Source organism: Passer domesticus, chromosome 3, assembly GCF_036417665.1.
Source record: "Passer domesticus isolate bPasDom1 chromosome 3, bPasDom1.hap1, whole genome shotgun sequence".
Taxonomy (NCBI): Eukaryota; Metazoa; Chordata; class Aves; order Passeriformes; family Passeridae; genus Passer; species Passer domesticus.
In genome coordinates, this window is record NC_087476.1 from 33,589,132 (window position 1) to 33,607,327 (window position 18,196).

The 18,196-nt window shown below is 40.1% G+C and overlaps 1 protein-coding gene across 1 annotated transcript in view; it reads left to right on the forward strand.

Moving 5' to 3' along the window:
- The window catches only part of BCKDHB (branched chain keto acid dehydrogenase E1 subunit beta), a 104,846-nt gene extending 95,421 nt beyond the window's left edge, over nucleotides 1–9,425 (forward strand). Inside the window, exons 10-11 of the mRNA XM_064412523.1 lie at nucleotides 4,340–4,492; nucleotides 9,089–9,425. Of these exons, the coding sequence (XP_064268593.1) occupies nucleotides 4,340–4,480 (141 nt within the window). The 3' untranslated portion in view covers nucleotides 4,481–4,492; nucleotides 9,089–9,425. The remainder of the gene's footprint in view (nucleotides 1–4,339; nucleotides 4,493–9,088) is intronic.
- Nucleotides 9,426–18,196: the final 8,771 nt, after the last annotated feature.

Here is an 18,196-nt window from a genome sequence, read left to right on the forward strand (position 1 = left end):
AATTCCTCTAAAGAAAGGATATATAGATCACTCTCTCTACTCATATCTCAACTTGAAAATATCTCATGGGTGCATTGTATAGTACTTATGTGGCTCATAGAAGTGACTGTTCATAGGAATGTGACATATATTTGTTGTCAAAGCAAATTGTGTTTAAAATGTGTAGCATTTGGTGCTTGTAGCTGTAAAGGAAAGTACTGTACTACAACTGAGAAACATATGAAAACGGGAGACGCTTGACTTTTCTGTTTTAGAAAGTAGATTTTTTTAATAAGACGTTATTTTAAAGCAGAAATGGTGGAAAAAGACATTTAGTCTTTATTTAGTGTCAGCTTTTTTGCATGAAATCCTCATTTTATAAAATGGGACTTGATTGACAATGTCTTTGGAAAGCTTCTTTTGAAAATCTAAGCTATGAGTTTAAGAACAGATTTTATTGCAAATGAGATTTCCGTGTTCATTATTAACCTATAGTAGCTTTCATCTTATTTTTGCAATAATAGGTAATTCACAGTTGAAAGTCTGTATGTGGAAGTAATAGATAATATAGATGTAACAATCATGAAAAAAGCGATCTGAAATAAATTTTCTTAATTGTTTAAGCCCCACACTTTAGTTTATGGCAACAGCATAAATAAATGTGAATAAAAATACAGAACAGAAAGTGAAACTCTGATGCAGTAAGTTTTCCCTATGAAAAGCTCTTTAATTAAATATGTGGTTCTTAAAATGTTATGATCTGTAGATGAGATGACAGAATTCAGAGTTCTAATTGACAGAACTGACCACAATTTAATTAAAGCTTGGCAACCTGCAATTCATTTGCAAATGAATTCCTGAGTCTAAATTTTGTTGTATTGTCAGCCAAAAAATGAGTATTCCTGCATGAAGAATGTTCCTACAGTTTGCTTTGTGTAATGGACTTTATGTTTAGTCTTTTTTTTATTATAACAGCTATAATACCAAAATAAACATCAAGAGTTATATCTAACTCTTTGTATTCATATTAGCCTTTTATATAAACTTTTTGTTTATCATCCTTCAGAAAGTAAATTCCTGTACTGAAAAAGTTGTTGCAAAATCAGTGGTCTCATGTAGAAGCCATCTGATATTCTAGTAGCTGTTAATTTTTTGGGTACTTGTAGTGTTGCAAAATAAGAATAGTGTGGGAGAGACTCTGATGACATAAAATATTGCAGAAATAATTTATTTTTAAAGAAGAGCTTTCTCACTTAGGAAATATTGTACACACAATAGAAACAAAAAATTAAAAGAAAAAGAATCCTGTTTATGGATTTTAATCCATGCCAGCTACAGGGGAAAAATTAAGTAGATCAAAAAAATACAGAAATAAAGAAATTAAGGCTATAATAGGGGGAAAGACTGAGTTGGAATTTGTCTGATTTTCTAGCTATGCATTAAATAGTCTCATTTACCAGTACTTACTTACCAAAGTGTTTGCATTAGAAGGTCTGTTTACTGTGACTGTGGAATTGTAGATTCCCTTCAGAGGAGGGACAAGCTGGAGCAAAAAAACTCCTTTAGCTGTCTTCTTCTTGCCCAGATGCCTGAAAGCACTTCCTCCAAATGGCAGATGAGATTGCTTTATTTTTCCATACATTGCAGATGGATGAGTAATGTTTTCTTTCAGTTATGCCCAATAATGGACTTGATTTTTTATTTTATCCTTTTTGTACAACTGTATATCTCTGTAAATGTCTGCAGTTCTCATTAAAAGATTTTTCAGAGTTTTTAACTCAGAACCCAGATTTAGCAATGAGTACCTGTATCTCTGATAACAGCAAAATATACTTTTAATAAAGCTAAAACAAACTTGGATAAAATTTTCTATATTAGCATACTGGGATATTGTACTCTGGGTAAATAGATTGAGTGTACCACATACTGGAGGATCCATTTCACATACAATTATGCAGCATCCAGCAAGTCCTTAGCTTTAGCTCCTATTCTAAAAAATCAAGGCATGTGATTGTTTTAAAGTGTTGCATATGTGATTCATTTGAATGGTTACTGTGAATTTCAAGAACAGATTTTTACTGGGACCTGTGCTCTTAAGTTGTTTTGAAAAGTCTTAATAAGAGGATATTAAGCATCAAATGTTGAAATAGAATTATGTGACCAATTATATGCCTTTACATCTTAATGTAATAATATTTTTTCCAGAAAGCTTTCAGTGAAAATCAGGCAAATTAAGGAAAATTGGCAAAGGTCATATTGAATAACTGAGGCCAGAATTTGGCCTCTGCAGTTAGGAAGCAGGGCAAGAAGAACAGCAATTTAATGTTTTGTTGGATTTTTTTACATTAAGAAAATTTTAGATAGATTGAACTAATAACTATAGCTGTTGGTTTCATAAACACTTATTTTTCTAACAAAATAATAATTTTTTACTTTAATTTAATTTTGGAGGTTATGGATATCCTGCTAATAGAGTATGACTTTTTCCTACAGGTTTTCAAAACTAAGCATTTTACACTGAACCAGAAATCCCATGCCTACTACTTTATTTCCAAAACCATTTAACTTTAAAGTTTTTTCCTAAGGTCTTTCCTGGGGAGATACCAGTTTGTTTAAACAGTCTATCTTCTAGATAGTGATCTGTGTTGGGTGCTTGAAAACAGCACTGCAGGCCTGAGAGGCTGCAGGTCTAGGATATATTTGCATGTTTTGGTGTAATGCAACTGACAGGTGGAATGGGCAGTCAGTTTTGGGATGGTCCAAAATCTATTGCCTTGTCTTACTGGTTAGTTACAACATGGGAATCAAGGTCTATTTAGTATCAAAATTACCTTGCCAGCAGGTCAGAGTAGGACATCATTATCTATCTCATGGACAGATAAAAGACTTACTACACTCTGCTTTCCAGGGTTTTGTACTAATGTGAATCTTTTGCTTTGCAAAAAAAAGAGTGCCTGGAAATGGAGCTCAAAAATATTTATGTTGTTTACCTTTATCTTTTACCTCAGACCTGCTCAGACTGTGAAGTTTTCTAGGTGAATTAATGCACTATTAGGTGTAATTTATACTGTCTGCAATCACACAACTTCTTGGACTTTTTACTTTGGTTCATTGTCCAGGAAAACCCACTTCACAATGCTGGAGTGAAAGGTTGTGATCTCAGTGTGTTACCGGGACCTTCCATACTGCCAAATAGTGATGTATAGAAAGTAGGTAGAGTTAGGCTGCCATGGACTGCAAGGCAACGTGCGTTCAAAACAGTTCATCAGTCTGAGAAAATACTTGGCACTTATTTGTAGAAAGGCATTTTGACTTTTCGTTCAAGCGTTTGTAGAAAAGCTTTTTAACTGTTTTCCCTGTGGGCCTGGCGGAAAAGGGCCGGTAGATAATACTTCATCTTCCATTTTGCTGAGCCAAGTACAGGGGAAGTTGGCCAGGATTTCTCAGTTGCTGCACTCCATAAAGGAGAGACCAGGAGGAGACATGTTTTATCACTTCATTTGTCTGCTTTGGAAAGCAAATACCTATACTAAAGATATGGGGAGAAAAAGGAGCTGATAATTAGCACCAAGATCATTTGGTCTGGCTAAGTTATTTCTACATCCACTTCTTGCAGATTTTTATGGTGCATGCCATCATTCTGGTACTTGAGAATAAGAAGATGGAAACTTCACTGTTTATTTGGTTATTAAGGCTAATAATGTTACTTATTTATGGGTTGCTTTCAAATGAATGTGGCATTTGTAATATTTTGTGCTGTTCTAGGTCAAGTAATGAAACTCTCAGAATCATTGTCAAATCTGATCTCCAAGTAGAACACAAATTGTGGGGGGTTGACTAATGCATGGATTTGACTCAAAGGTTGGAGATAATGCAAATCCACTTACTTTTCCTAATTGCTTAATGCTTAGACAGAGGCTTAATAATCTAAGAGTTCAAGGAAGTTTGAATATGATGTTCCTTTAGCCAACAAATAATATGCTCTCTTAGATTATATAATTTTTCTATATTTTAAAGTGGCACAGGAAAGAGACTCTTACTTCTTTGCTCCTAAAATATTTGTTTCTTGGCAGCAGTTTTCTGAATGTATAGCAGATGTACTAAATATAATCTGCCTATGATTTAATACAGCATATATGCAGAGAATGAAAATAACAGTAATACAATTTGTATTTTTAATAAGGACCTTTGTGCAAGAGGAAGCACTGTTCTGGTTATGACTACTTATTCAGTGATATAAATAGAACTTTTGAGTTTCCAGGACTGTCTGTCTGGCAAAGTTCATATGACCCCTATTTGTGATGCAAGACTCCTGAAAAGAACGTCCTCACTAAGATTTATTCTCTATTTTTATTAACAGGAGGAATGCTTTTTGAATTTAGAAGCTCCTATTGCAAGAGTATGTGGCTATGACACTCCCTTCCCTCACATCTTTGAGCCTTTCTACATCCCAGACAAATGGAAATGCTATGATGCTCTTAGAAGAATGATCAACTACTGAGCAGTAGTACAGGTGAGAAATAACAGCTTGTACTGAGGGTTACCTGCGAGGGTTCTGACAGGATTGCTGCAAGGTTTGGGCCTATAGTACTACTTGTTTATTTAAATATTTATTTATTATTAAATTATTTATTTAATTTACTAGTTTATTTAGTTGTTTATAATAAGATTTGCCTCTTATGGCTTTGGGCCTTCAGTCTTAAAGGTGTCTTAATATTTTTGAGTACTGCCATTTAAATCAGTGTTTAAAATTCATTACCTTGCTTAATCAATTTAAAAATTGTCTTAAATCTTGAGTAATGAAAAGAGTATAAAGTGAAGGGTGAAAGGAATACTTATGCAAAGAATATATTTTCGTCTCTATTAGAATACTCAAGGGTTACTTCATTGGCTAACCACGGTGTTAAATTTTATAATTTTTCACTCCTCAGGGTGGCCTGTAATCCTGCAATGTACAAATAACACCCAGTTTACTCTGGATATTGTCTCTGTATTGTAAACATGCACAAACCATTGGAAATTCATGAAGCATCTGTAGTGTCTTACAGTTCTGTTAAAGTACTACTGTTTAATACTTATTATAAAAATAATTTTTCTTTATGGTCTTCAGTGTAATTTGGTCATGCTTGAAGATTTCTGTTTGCAGAGCACAAAGACTGTGAGGTGATACATATTCCTGTGTCTGTTACTCACAGTCTGTAACATCTTTTGTTTCATTATAATATTATACTAACTAACATTTGACTGTGGGGTGGGCTGATCAGGATTTTAAATTGTGCTATGAGAGAACTTCTGGTGTATAATGACCAAAGTTAAAGAGTTTAGAAAATGTGTTAACACAATGTATTCTGTGCTTCCTTTAACTGAACAAAGTAACCTAGTTTTTGAGATGCAGTCTTGATGGGTCTTGTACATGGGAAATGAAAAAAAGGAAACAATAGAAACTGTAATGGACAGGCAAGGGATTTTTAGCTGTTGACACCAAAGACAGGAGGGCCAAGGTAGGCCTTCTCTTAGGTGCCATCTTCTGTTTTATCTCTACATTAAACTGTGAATTAAATTTAGAGCCATGGATATGCAGAGTTACTTTCAGGAGACTTTTTGGCATTCCACTCTGTTTCTCTCAGTAGCAGGTAGTGGAGTTTTGGTATGAAAAATGGAATTGCTACCAGTGATGCAATGTCTCCAAAAAATAATGTAGTTCTACTTTTCTCAAATATTGCTTGTTACTGACGTACCAGAGCATTTCACAGAATCACAGAATATGCTGAATTGGAAGGGAGCCATCAGGATCATTAGGTCCAACTCCTGGCCCTGTGGAAGGCACCCCAAGAATCCCATAATGTGCCTGAGATTGTTGTCCAAATGCTCCTTGAACTCTGTCAGGCTTGGTGCTGTGATCACTTCTCTAAGATGCCTGTTCCAATGCCCAGCCACCCTCTGGCTGAAGAACCTTTTCCTGATATCCAACCTAAACCTTCCCTGACACAGCTTCATGCTCTTTCCTTTCGTCCTGCCTTATCATGAGAGTGAAGAGATCAGTGCCTGCCCCTCCTCTTCCCCTCTCGAGGAAGCTGTAACTGCAGTGAGGCTTCCCCTCAGTCTCCTCCAGGCTGAACAAAAGTAAAGCTGTTTTCTGACCTGTCATCTTTTTTGTAGAATATGTAATCAGTGCGCTCCTTTTTATAACAGTTGCCCTTGCCTTTGATCTGGGTTGAAGTAAACTCATTAAAGATTTATTTGCTTTTTTTGTTTGGCACCTCTGTAACAAAGTCAGGGTATCTTACCTAAGGAGAATGGTTTGGTTGTATCTGTTCCTTGAGGCGAGGTACTGGGTCATGCTAGATAGCCTCTGATTTGCTACTTTTCAGAGGAAACCAAAGGACCAAATACTGTTACCTCTGTAAGAAAAGGGAGACAAACTAAGGGCATTTGGTGGTTCAGAGACTTAGTTAACCCCCTGTTCCCCTATAGGATGGTAAAGTGGGGGAGGTATGAGCTGAAAAAATGGGTTCTCAGATTGGATTGAATTTTGCACAACCCAGTTTCAACACTGGAAATCCACACTAAACCTGGTCTAAAAAATTTGCCTGGATTTAGCATATCAAGGAGCAGATTCATTAGTGGTTGTCTGAAAAACACAGAAAATTCTGCTTTCTGCCTTGTCTAACATCCAGATGTTGGTGCCCATAGCATTATATCTTTTTGTTGGTGTGACTAGATGTTAGTGTTACAGAATGAGCTACTAAAAGTTTTTCTGTGTTTTTCTGTGAGAGAACATTAATGTCCATTGTTGTAAGGCACATTTCAGGGGAGTAGTCCCTTATTTTTCTGTTTGCTACACATTGCTTACAAGCTTACATGCTTGACACAGCAGTTGCAATAGAGCTCCATTCTGCTGTCAGCTCCACAGAGTTTGCCTGTAAGGTAGCCCACTTATGTTTCTAAGAAATTGAAGGATTGCTTTCCATGTGCTTATTTTTGTACTCACGGTAACATTTGTTACTTGCCATTAGTACAGAGTGAAGTTATGTGTTCCAAACCGTCTCATATGTTGTTCTAAGAAATGGTTATACAGTTTGTGTGGGTTTGAGCACAGTCAGTCCTTCTTGGTGTTAGAGGGGTTGGGCCCCTTCATGTCCTGCTGTTGGAGAGACAGGGCAGCTGGGAGTTCCCTGTGGTGAAGAGGGGTGTAGAGTTGGATTTTGAGTTACAGAAATAGTCAAACTGGTGTTGCGGTTTAACCCCAGCTGGAAACTCAGCCCCACACAGCCTCTCTCATTTCCCCCCAGAGGGATAGGGGAAGGATAGGGGATACTGGAAGAGTAAAAAAATCTGGGTAGTGGTTAATAATTTCTAAAGTTAGCCTTATTATCTTAATGTACATTTAGTTTTGTTCAGCCTATGTTGTTCAACTACACACAGGTAGTTGCTTATCTTGAGTTTGTCAGTACAGATGGATTTCCTGCGTAAAGACAGTGTTTGTTAATGTGTCCTGTGTACCTCACCAGCGAGACAGGCAAGAGCAAAGTCTCTCTTTCAGCAGCTTCTCAGTTATTAAAAGTTGTAGCTGTGTTAGGTATATGAGAAATAGCTTGCAGGTAGTCAGCTGTGTTCCAGATAACTCTGTAGTTGGAAAACATATAAAGCTAAAAAAAGCAGTGAGATTAGGATGGATATACGTTTCCTGGGTAAATGGAACAGTGTCTGGCTGTTTGTTTGAGGAGGGAAAAAACCGCATAAAATAAGAAACAGAAGATAGCCATGAAATCGAAGAAAATAGTGACAAGTTTTATAAAATATTCTCTTGTTCACAAATATGTTGAGGGCTGACTCTACCATAGAAATGGCAGGTATCCAAGTGCTTTTCTGTTATATTTTGCAGCTTTTACTACCACATTTGCATATGTTGTTTTCTTGTCAAATTCTGAATTTTAAAGCTAGATTAACTACCTCCATGAGAGAGCGTGTGTGTTCATCAGGAACCATTGTTACTGTTACAAACAGTCTCTAAAAATGCAGTTATCACACTGAACTTCATTGCAGAACTATTTTATGAGAAGTTTAATCTTGGTGCTTAAAGGTAATGTTAGGGGGCTGATTTAAATTTTTTTTTCTTTCCAAGCATGCAGTTGAAATTGGTTGCTGATTACTGAAATTGGTGCTGGGAAACAGGAAGGGAGCTGGAAGGTACTTTAGTTAGTAATTGTGTCTTCCTTGCACTCCTGGCTGTTTGGCAGGGCTTCATACAGGTTAGCTTGAGAACAGGACAACTGTACTTCCTCTCTCCCTGTCTGATAAATAATATATGAGAGACTGTGAAATATCTTTTTAACCTGAGACTAAAAACCTTTTTTTTTTTAAATACATAAATCACAAATGTGGCAGGCTTGACTGCCTGCTTAATAAGTGCTATCTGTAACCCACTAGAATAAACAACGTCCAGAAGCTTGAGTAGGACACAACATTCCTGGTTTATAATCTTTTCCTTCTGGATGACAAAAATCATACAGGTGGTCGGTGAATCGTGTCTTACAACGAGTGAGTCGTCCACATATAAGATACCACTGTACTAAAGCTATGAGTTGGACTGTTAGTATGGCTGCTGCAAGTCTATACTTGCATTCAGACATTGCTGAGAACTTATGCAGGATCAATAATGAATTTTTTTTAAAAAATCCCTGTAAACAGGAAAGGTGTTGACTGTAGTTTCTTCAGCAGACCCCTCTTCTCTGTAATAGTAGAATGATAGTATATCTAGTAGAAAAAATACAAAATATTTGCTTAACATTCTAGAGTAGGAGGGAAGGTAGTTCATCATAAATTTCTTTGCATAAATGGCAATCATTAATGGTGTGTTGACTCTAGGTATCATTTGCAGCATTTCTAATTTCTGTGGGTCTACCCTGGCAGCTTTAAAGATGTAAAATAGTATTTAATACAAAATCAGTAAGTAATTGGTAGTAATTTGTTTTAGTTCATACACCTTGAAGTTATGACATTATGAATTTAAGAACTAAGATTACCCTAGAGTGTGCTGTCTGTTCAATGTGCAGATATTAGTTTCAGTCTTCAGATTTATAATTTATTTTGTCATCTTTTTCTGCAGAGAGGAGAAGAACAACAGGGAAATACAGAAGCTGCCTTCAAAACTCTTGACATTTTAATCAGATCTTTTGGGTTTGGAATTTACATAGCACACTTTTCTTTTAACTCAGCTATCCTGAATGTTCATCTTGGCTACTCTTCAGCAAGTTCAAATTTTCCTTAATTATGAAATCAGTGATGGGCAGGTGATTGTTACAGTAAGTTGTTTCAGATGTATTTAAAGATATTCCAGATGTTGAATGAAAATTGCACATTGCCATGCTTCACTGGGTTACATCTAGACTTCACTCTGTAAATATGAGAAGCAGAATTTTATTCAATAAAACATATTATGCTCATGTAGTCTCTTCGTTTTGCTATTGTTTTGGAAGAACCCAAAAAAGTTATTTGAATGTGACTGTTTTCAACACAATAAACCTTACACAGCCAGCCCAGCTTGTTGATGGAGACCTGCTTTAACTGGTGGCATCAGTGTTTCACTTGAGTGGCTTCATGACAAATAGTCCCTAATACTGATTTTCTTTTCTGCAAGGGGAAGTCCATTTTTCTTGAGAGAGAAAGAGAGCTTTTTTTGCTTTGTTGCTGTGAGTGAGAGGCTTAATTGGTACATCTCTGCTGCAATATCCTTTCTTCTAGAATTGGAATGTGTTTCTACTAAGCAGCTGTCCAAAAAGCAGTTACTCTTCTTTTTTGCCTACTTTGCTCTCTGTACAAATCAGTCTCATGTTGCATTGCTTCTTACTGAGTAGGGGAAGGATGGGGGGGGTGTTGAGGAGATGGATGGCAGTAGCCAGATAATCACATTTCTGTGATTATTCAGGGGGTTTTTTGTGTGAGAAAGAAGAATACCTTTGTACACAAAGCTGCTCAGGACAATTCTCAAGGTGACTGGTGAAACACACCAGGGAGGAACTTGAGGAGGATAACTTCACATTCAATATCAGTGGATCTATGGAAAGTGCTAAACTTCACTTTTCGGGTCCTACCATTTTGTGTAATTTTCTGTCTTCACAGTTTGTGCATTCCCCAAAGAATTCCCCACCTGATAATGCAGGTATTTCTTAATGTATCCAATCAAAATGAGATTGTTGTCAAATCTTGTAAGTCTCCTGTAAATGCCATGTATAGAACTTTATTGATGAAATAAGATAGGTCCATTACATACTTTATATTTTTTTGCATTGGATAGAAGCTATTTTGGTCATATAAAGAAAAATGGTTTTAAAAATTATTTCTGTCTTTGTAAAACATTAATAGATATTTTAGTAACTGTCTCCTAAAAATGTACTGTTACTGTATTTCAAAGCATATACAATAGATGCAATTATAGTACTGCCTTAGTAAAATGTACTTTGGTAATTAATAGCCTTAATAAAATATACTTTGTATTTACAGTTTTCACAGAAAAAAGTGATTTCTGATTTAGTGCAAAGCTTAAGTTCAAGTTGCCTGTATTGAAATATGGAATAATATATTTCTTAATAAACCTGTAGAAAATATTTGCTGTTAATGTGGACTGCTACGATCTGGTTGAGGGGCAGGCTTTGTGTTTTTGGTGACTGGTGGTGTGTCAGTTTTAATAGTATAAAAAGTTGTTCCTTTCTCCTCCGTTTTGGGTAATAGAATATTTTTCCCTGGCAAACATGGATTAATGTTCTAAAATAGGTGCTGCCTCCAAAAGCCTGCCTAGATGGCAGTATTCACTCACATAACCTGTGCTCAAGGAGGGAGGCTGTTTAAGTGCGTGTTACGGAAAAATTACTTACTGTGCTATTCTGGATGGGAAGGTGTATGCTGGTACATACAAATAACTATTTCTTATTAAGTTTCCTAATAATAAAATCCAAAGACAAGTCATATTTTCTGGGTTTTAACCACTTAGGTCTCCTAATTTTATTCTCAGATTTAACCTGGGCAATGATTGTTTCACTCTAAGTAACTCCTAAAGGAAAAATCGTGTCACTACTCCTTGCTAATAGTCCAGAAAATTAGTAATCTATCTAGTCATGCACATTTAACACCAATTGCTGGAAGTACTTACAGTACAAACTTTATTGCTGGGTCCTGAGATCTTCACCAAAAGCGTTGTCAAGTATTGGAAGAGCTCCAGGGAAATAGGGGAGTCACCATCCCTGGAGATTTTTAAAGGATGTGTAGCTTTGACATTAGGAGCATGATTTAGTGGTGGACTTGGTTGTGCCAGCTTAATGGTTGAACTGGGATAATCTTAGAGGTCTTTTCCAGCCTAAATTATTCTATGAAAGACCTACACAGTCTTCATGGGACCCCAGATTTATTAACTGCAGATGAAAGACTTGTATCCTCTTCTGTCATCTAGCTCAATTAAGTAGTAGTGCCATAACAACCTCACCATAATAAACAGTGCACTGATTATATAAAAATTGGATTTAAATCATTAGAGGTATTCTTCCTCGTGGATGTGCATGTGTTTCTAAGAGGATTAGCCAGTAGTACATTCTCACTGCAGTAGCCAGGAGCCTTGACACAATGACCTTCTGCTCCTACGGTCTGATAACCAATTCTGAGCCCATTAATCTTTCCAGACAGATTTCTTGCTCCCTTAGCTAAAACCTGGTGTTTCTGGTGCACTAGTATACTGCAGAAGCTCTGTTCCAGCCACATAACTTCAGAGGCAGCAACTGAAAGGAATCCATTCAGCAAGCTGGCACAGATTGTTATCACAGCAGCTCATGGGGTTCAGTGAGCATTATATGTTCATAACAAAATAAGCTGACACAGTCTGTAAGCTCTGCCAGATTTCAGCAGACCTGAAATAAGGATGCAATTCTTTTGTAGCTCTTTTTCAGCTTAGCTGCTTTGCAAGATACACGTTGATTAGATATGGGAGAGCTACAGCTAACTTCAGTATAAAACATGATTTTTAGAACTTTGTTCAGTTGCTTATGCTTTGGCACCGAGTGCCATTTGAGATACCCTGGGGTACCCTGCATGGTCTCCATGTCTCAGCTGCTGCTTCCATAGGTCCTGTGTGGTATCTGCCAACCCCATGTGTATCTTGGGTGCCTCAGGGCATCTCAAATAGCATAGATGCTGGCATTCAGGCATCTAAATGGAGCCCTTTGTTTTCTAGAAATTTGGATAGCTGATGTCTGACTATTTTTCTGTGAGCTTGCATAAAATGCCAGCACTGAGATTGGTCCATTCCTTGATTTTCCAGATAAATTGCTCAAATCCTCAGGGTGTGCATAAGGTGGGATACATGATGTTGTGTGTGAAAGAAAGTATCATCTCCTAGATGATGGGCTGATGCTGCACTGGACTGTTAGTTCCTCAAGGAGAATAATTTAGAGCAAAACCCCAGCCTTGGAACTGATACGTAGTTGGAGTTGGTTGCCATATGTCACAAGGTTTCTGATGATTATTTGAAGGTAACGGGGCAAGGACCTAGTTCTATTTCAGGAAAACCATGAGCAACAGTAGTCAGTTAATGGGAGATGAGTCCCCTTGCTTTCTGTAGGCTCTGTGTGGGATTCAACTCAGGATTAAGCCACCTAAATGTGTAGATTTAGGTGTGTATGGCTGAGCAAAGCAGTTGAGCTGGTACTAAGTTCCTTTAAGGTAATCTTGACTCATTCTGCAGGCTGAACTGACTCCACTGCCTGGTTGTCTCTGCATGGTGGCACATTAGGTGCTGTAAGGTGTCCTGCCTGGCCCTCAGCTGCTTGTCTGGAAAGGTTCAGGTCTCCCATCAGTCCTTGGTCACACCTGCTACTCAAGGTACGTCTTTCACCATGCTCAAAGTCATCTGGGGCATCACTGCTACATGTGTGGGCAGCAGGATTTAGTTCCCCAGTGGCTGTCATGGCTGCCATGGGATCACAGCCCAAAGGCAGACATTAGACTCTTCACTTCAGATGAAGTTACTCATTCTATGCTTTTGGCCAAAGGGATAGAATGGAGAGGAAGCACATGAAATGTTTTGTGGATGCTGGGGCCATGCACTAAGTGGTGGAAGAAGCTGGGGGAAGATGGTCTGTCCTTCAGTCCAGCTGCTACGAGCAGCATTGGCCTAATCCATACTTAAGGTCATGTAAGTCATCCCCAGCGCCCTAACAGAAAGAACTAAACCTCCGGATGAACAATACCAATTAATTTGATCAGCTGCCTATTTTCATATTTCATGGGCAACACTGAAACAGCCCCAGCCTTGGTTTTATGTTACTTGCTCTGACATTGCTTTATGGTCTTTGGTGATGTTTAAACCCTATTTTTGTCTGCCAAAATAATTCTACTACTCTAAGAGCAGAAACTAGTGTCTGGTCTTGCTCATGTAGGTCTGTGGCTCACTGTTCTACAGCTGACAGTAATGTGCCACCAGTGTCTCATAAGGCATCCCTGTTGATTCCTGTGTGTAATTAATTACTTTTATATGGTAATTAAATAATTTCTGTTTACTTGCACTCTGCTTGCAGCTGAGTACTTGCTGAAAAGAGAAATTGTCTGAATTGCCTGTGGTTGCTCTCTTGCAGCACTGGTGAGCTCTGCCCTGCCTGAGTTTCAGGTTTGAGTGGTCTCTGGCAGTTCTGAGGACACTGGCCCGGGCTGCTGCGGGACTTTACGGGTACTGAAGTCCCCTTGTGATGCAGCCCTTCCCCTCTGCTGCCCCGCCAGCTCCAGCCCCTGCCCAGGGTCCGGCCGGCAAAGGGCGCTGCGGGCGTGCGGAGCTGTGCCGGGGTGCCTGGTGCCTTTGGTGTGGCTGGGGCAGGAGAGCTGCAGAGCCCTTTCCCTGTGCGGGCTGGGACAGCCGCACCGCCCGGCTCTGTGGCCGGGAACGGGCTCTGGCACGGCTGGAGCAGCGCGTCCAGGCGGGTCTCAGCGGCAGCTGCACAGGGAGATAGTAGAGATTGTGTTTCAGTGATGACCCGGGAGCTGACAGGCGCTGTGTGACTCCAAGCCTGCCTGCATTTGCAGTGCACAGTGTTCCACATGCAGCTCGGCTGTCTCACACTCGTTATTTGCTAGTCTAGGGGTTTGCAGGAAGGGGCAAACCCAGATATGTTTAAAATTTTTGGATGGTTTGTGCAGGAGGTGCAGGGAAGGTGCCTGCAGCAGGACCCATGGCTGTAACATAGTGGTGTATGCTTTTCTCTACCATCCAGCCTGCTGCAGGGTAGTGCCTCAAGTCTAAGCATAAGATGATTGAGATGTGTGTGTCACATAATAAAGCGTTTTGGCCTCAGGAATTTTCAAAGATGCCTCTCAAGAGAGCGGTGAGGCAGTGGAGGAACAAAGTGCAGCCTTGTTCAAGTGCAGCTCTGATGGTTTCATGGCATCTCTTGTTGTAACCTACTGATCCTGTGGTTTGTTCACAAAGCAGAATTTAGCTTGAGAAGGAAAGTGTGAGCAGGTTGGCATTCAAATGTTAATACATGGAGAACAAAAAGGACTAAGGACAAGCTTAGCATAATCATAACTTAGTCCTCTCAAATTATTTTTGTCAGTGCCCCCTCCCATCTCTTCAGTAAAGTTTCCTCCCTCCCTTTTTGACAACAACCTAGTTGCTCCTTCAACTACAACACTTTTAAATGTTTGAAGTAATTTTTGTCACACTTTTTTTTTTTTTTTGGTAATAAAACCAAACTATTGCTCCTCATTTGCTGTGTTACAGCTGAGTTAGAGGCCACTGAAGTAAGTGGATGTTGAACAGTCTTACAAAGCAGAGCTGGTCTGAAGCTCTGGCCTCCTCCTTGGTCCTTCCCTTCCTGGCTTGGCCCCATGCCACAGACAATCCACAACTTTCTTGGGTGTTTTGCTGCCCCAGGCTGTGGGACTGGGCCTGGGGAGGTCACAGAGTGAGTACCAGAGCAGTGGTGGCTGCTGCTGCTGGGTGATGAAGAGTGAGGGAGAAGAGGTGTGAGGCGGGCATTAGCATTTTGTTGGAGGGTCATAGCCCTGCCTGTTCTCAATCAGTGACTCCAGCCTTCCCACTCCACTGCCAGTCCCAGCCTCAGTCCCTTGGGAGAGGGAGCCAGTCTGGGCATCACAGACTGCATCTCTCCCTACCTGTGGTGTGTGCAGCCACCGTGTCCCATCCCCATCCCTTCTTGTTCCTTCTCACCCAGCTGGAGGCAGTTTTGGTGACTTACAGCAATTCACTGCTCAGGCTGTGAAACACCCACTCAGGCAGTGATCTGGGTGTTGTCATATGCACAGCTTGAGCCTTTGGGAGATGACACTTTATCTAATTAGCTTTCAACGAAGAACATGTGATTCATCTTGTGTTACGCGCAGTGAAATCACTGAGCATTTTGCTGTCAGCATCGCTAACCGAGCCCTCGGCTTCCATAGTACTGCGGTTTAAGGGATGCCCTGTGCAAATTTGTCTGGGTTTCTGTCATTGCTGCACCAGCTCACTCCCCTCAGCATCATCTGCCTCTGCTCTTGCAAAGCTGTTTTGTGGCAGCATTCATCCTTCCTGCTTTCATCCTGATGGTTTGGGAAGAGGATGTTCAAGTTATTAATGCAGTTAAAATTATCTCGGTGGAGCATAGCCGCAAAAGCAAACTGATGTTTGTGGTGTCTGTAGACACACTGAAATTAGTGAGGCTGCTCTTGAATGAATCTGGCTCCATGAGATTGAAATTTAAAGTATTTTCCCAATGAATTTGATTAATTTTGTTTTTAAGGACAAGCAATCCTTAGGTTACAGTAATTTCCTTCCACTGTCCTGGTAACATAAATATCCATACATGAAACATATATCCATAGATGAAATCTTAAGATTCTTCAACTAAGTATTCAATATGGGGCTATCTACTAAGCAGCTTCTTTGGATTTATTTGCTTGTTTTTCAGCCAGGGGAAATAGTTAAATTCAAGTGAGATTTGTTCTCTTGTTATTTATTAAGCTCTTTAATTCTGTCATTAATTCTGATACTATGCTGAAAAAATCTGCTCGGTAAGTGTTGCTGCAGTCCCATGCAATGAGTTATGTCTGTGATTTCTCCCCTTCACAGCCAGGGAATATGAAGACCTCATTCTGTATCTGCATGTCCTGGTTTTGGCTGGGATAGAGTTAATTTTCTTCACAAAGTAGCTGGTACAATGCTATGTTTTGAATTGAGTATAAAAATAATGTTGGTAACACCCTGATGCTTCGGGTTTTGCTCAGTAGTGCTGAACTGGATTCAAGGATTTTCCAGTTTGTCATGCTCTGCCAGTGAGGAGACAAACGAGAAGCTGGTGGGGAGCAGGGCCAGGACAGCTGACCCAAACTAGCCAAAGGGATATTCCATACCATAGAATGCCATGCCCAGTGGATAAACTGGGGGCAGTTGGCCAGGAGGATTGCTGCTTGTGGATGGACTGGTCATCAGCCAGCAGCTGGTCACCAAGTGTGTCGTGCCTCTTGTTTCTCTTGGGTTTCATCTCTTTCTCTCCTTTCCAGTATTTGTATTGTTATTATAATATTTTATTTTATTTTGTTTTGTTTCAGTTATTAAGCTCTTCTTACCTCAAACCGCAAGGTTTACTTTTTTCTTCCCTATTCTCCTCCCCACTGGGGAGATGGAAGGGAGGAGTGAGTGGCTGTGCAGCTTTTAGTTGCTGGCTGGGTTTAAACCACAACACTGAGAAATAAAGCCGTGACTACACTGTCCTGTGTCCTGTACACCTGGAGAACATCAGATCTTGGTGCCTCATCACCAGGCCCTTGCCCTACCAGCCAATGCAGCAGCAAGGCTTGTGCAGGACTGACCACCCCTCAGCACAGCCCTGCAGCAGAGGGAGGGTGCTGAGGGCTGGGTAGTGGCAGGAACATCAGATCAGAAATATTCCCATGTGTCTTTGCATGTGAATAAATGGTTCAGGTCTGGGTCATCATCACCAGCTAAATGTTGTGCTCACTGAGGCTGAACAAAATTTCAGTCTCTCTGTTGACATCCTGTGCATCCTTACTGGCCTGCGGCTGTAAGCTCACTCTCTGCACAATCCTGCATGCCAAGCCAGTCAGGCAGGAATATTCCAGGCTCTTATTTGCACATAAACCCTCTTTTATTTCCAGGGCTGCTGAACTGTGTGGGTGGCAACCCTTTCAGCTTCCCCAGCCGGTCATTTCCTCTGCCCACACTGGAAACGATTTAGGTGTCCCTCTGCCTCGAGATGGATGCTCCTTACTTTGTAATTTGCAAGCCCCACCATGATGAGAGTGCAGCACAGAGCTCCCAAGGCAGTGTCCCAAAGCAGGGCTCAACCTTGGAGACCAAAAGTGAGCTCAGTTTGGCTGGTCTGGGGCTGTTTAAGTGCTTCTGGTTGGTTTGATCAAAAATGACTTGCAATGAAAATCAGTGGGGTTGGGACCATCCACACGGTGTACATGTGCATGAATTTTAGGCTGGTGGAGCAATGACTACTGTCTGTGCATGGATGTGTTACACACTTCGGTGAAGAGCATACTCAAGTATGAGTATCTTGGAGGAAAAAAAAAATCAACAGAACACTGCTCATGAGTTTTTAAGAGGCTGTATATAGTTCAGCACTTGAGCTGTGTTCTATTATTTGAAGTAAGACGTTCAGAAACATCAGTTAAGAAATAAGAAAGTGACAAAATGTGGTGAAGACTAAAAATTGTAAACTACAAAGTAAGCCCACATTTTGCAACAAAAGCTGCTTTATTCAGACAAGGAAGTGCACTTAGGCATAGCTTTAAATAGCATGCATCAGGAAAACTCTCAAATTCTATATAATTTTGCATAATTAAATGTAGGTATTTCATCCTACTACAATTTGCTGCCTTGCCCCTTGTGCCTACAATGTTGATATTCATCATAGATTCGAGCAGTTTATTTCAGTGAGAGCTAACCCACACTTGCAGAGCCCAGATTATAATTATCCTTCTGCCAAGTGCCAGTCACGGTTGCTCTGTTGCCCGTCTGAGAGCCGCCGGAGCCAGCACCAGGCAGAGAGGCGTTCACGGCTGCAGGCGGAGCCCTGAGCCCTGGGCAAGCTCTGGCTCACCCATCCCCAACTCCTGTCTGCAAGACTCTGTTTTCCTTCTTTTGCTCCTCTTAGTCCCAGGGTAAATGCAGCTCTGCCTTTTGGCTGCTGAGATCTGGGGATGTCTGGAGAAA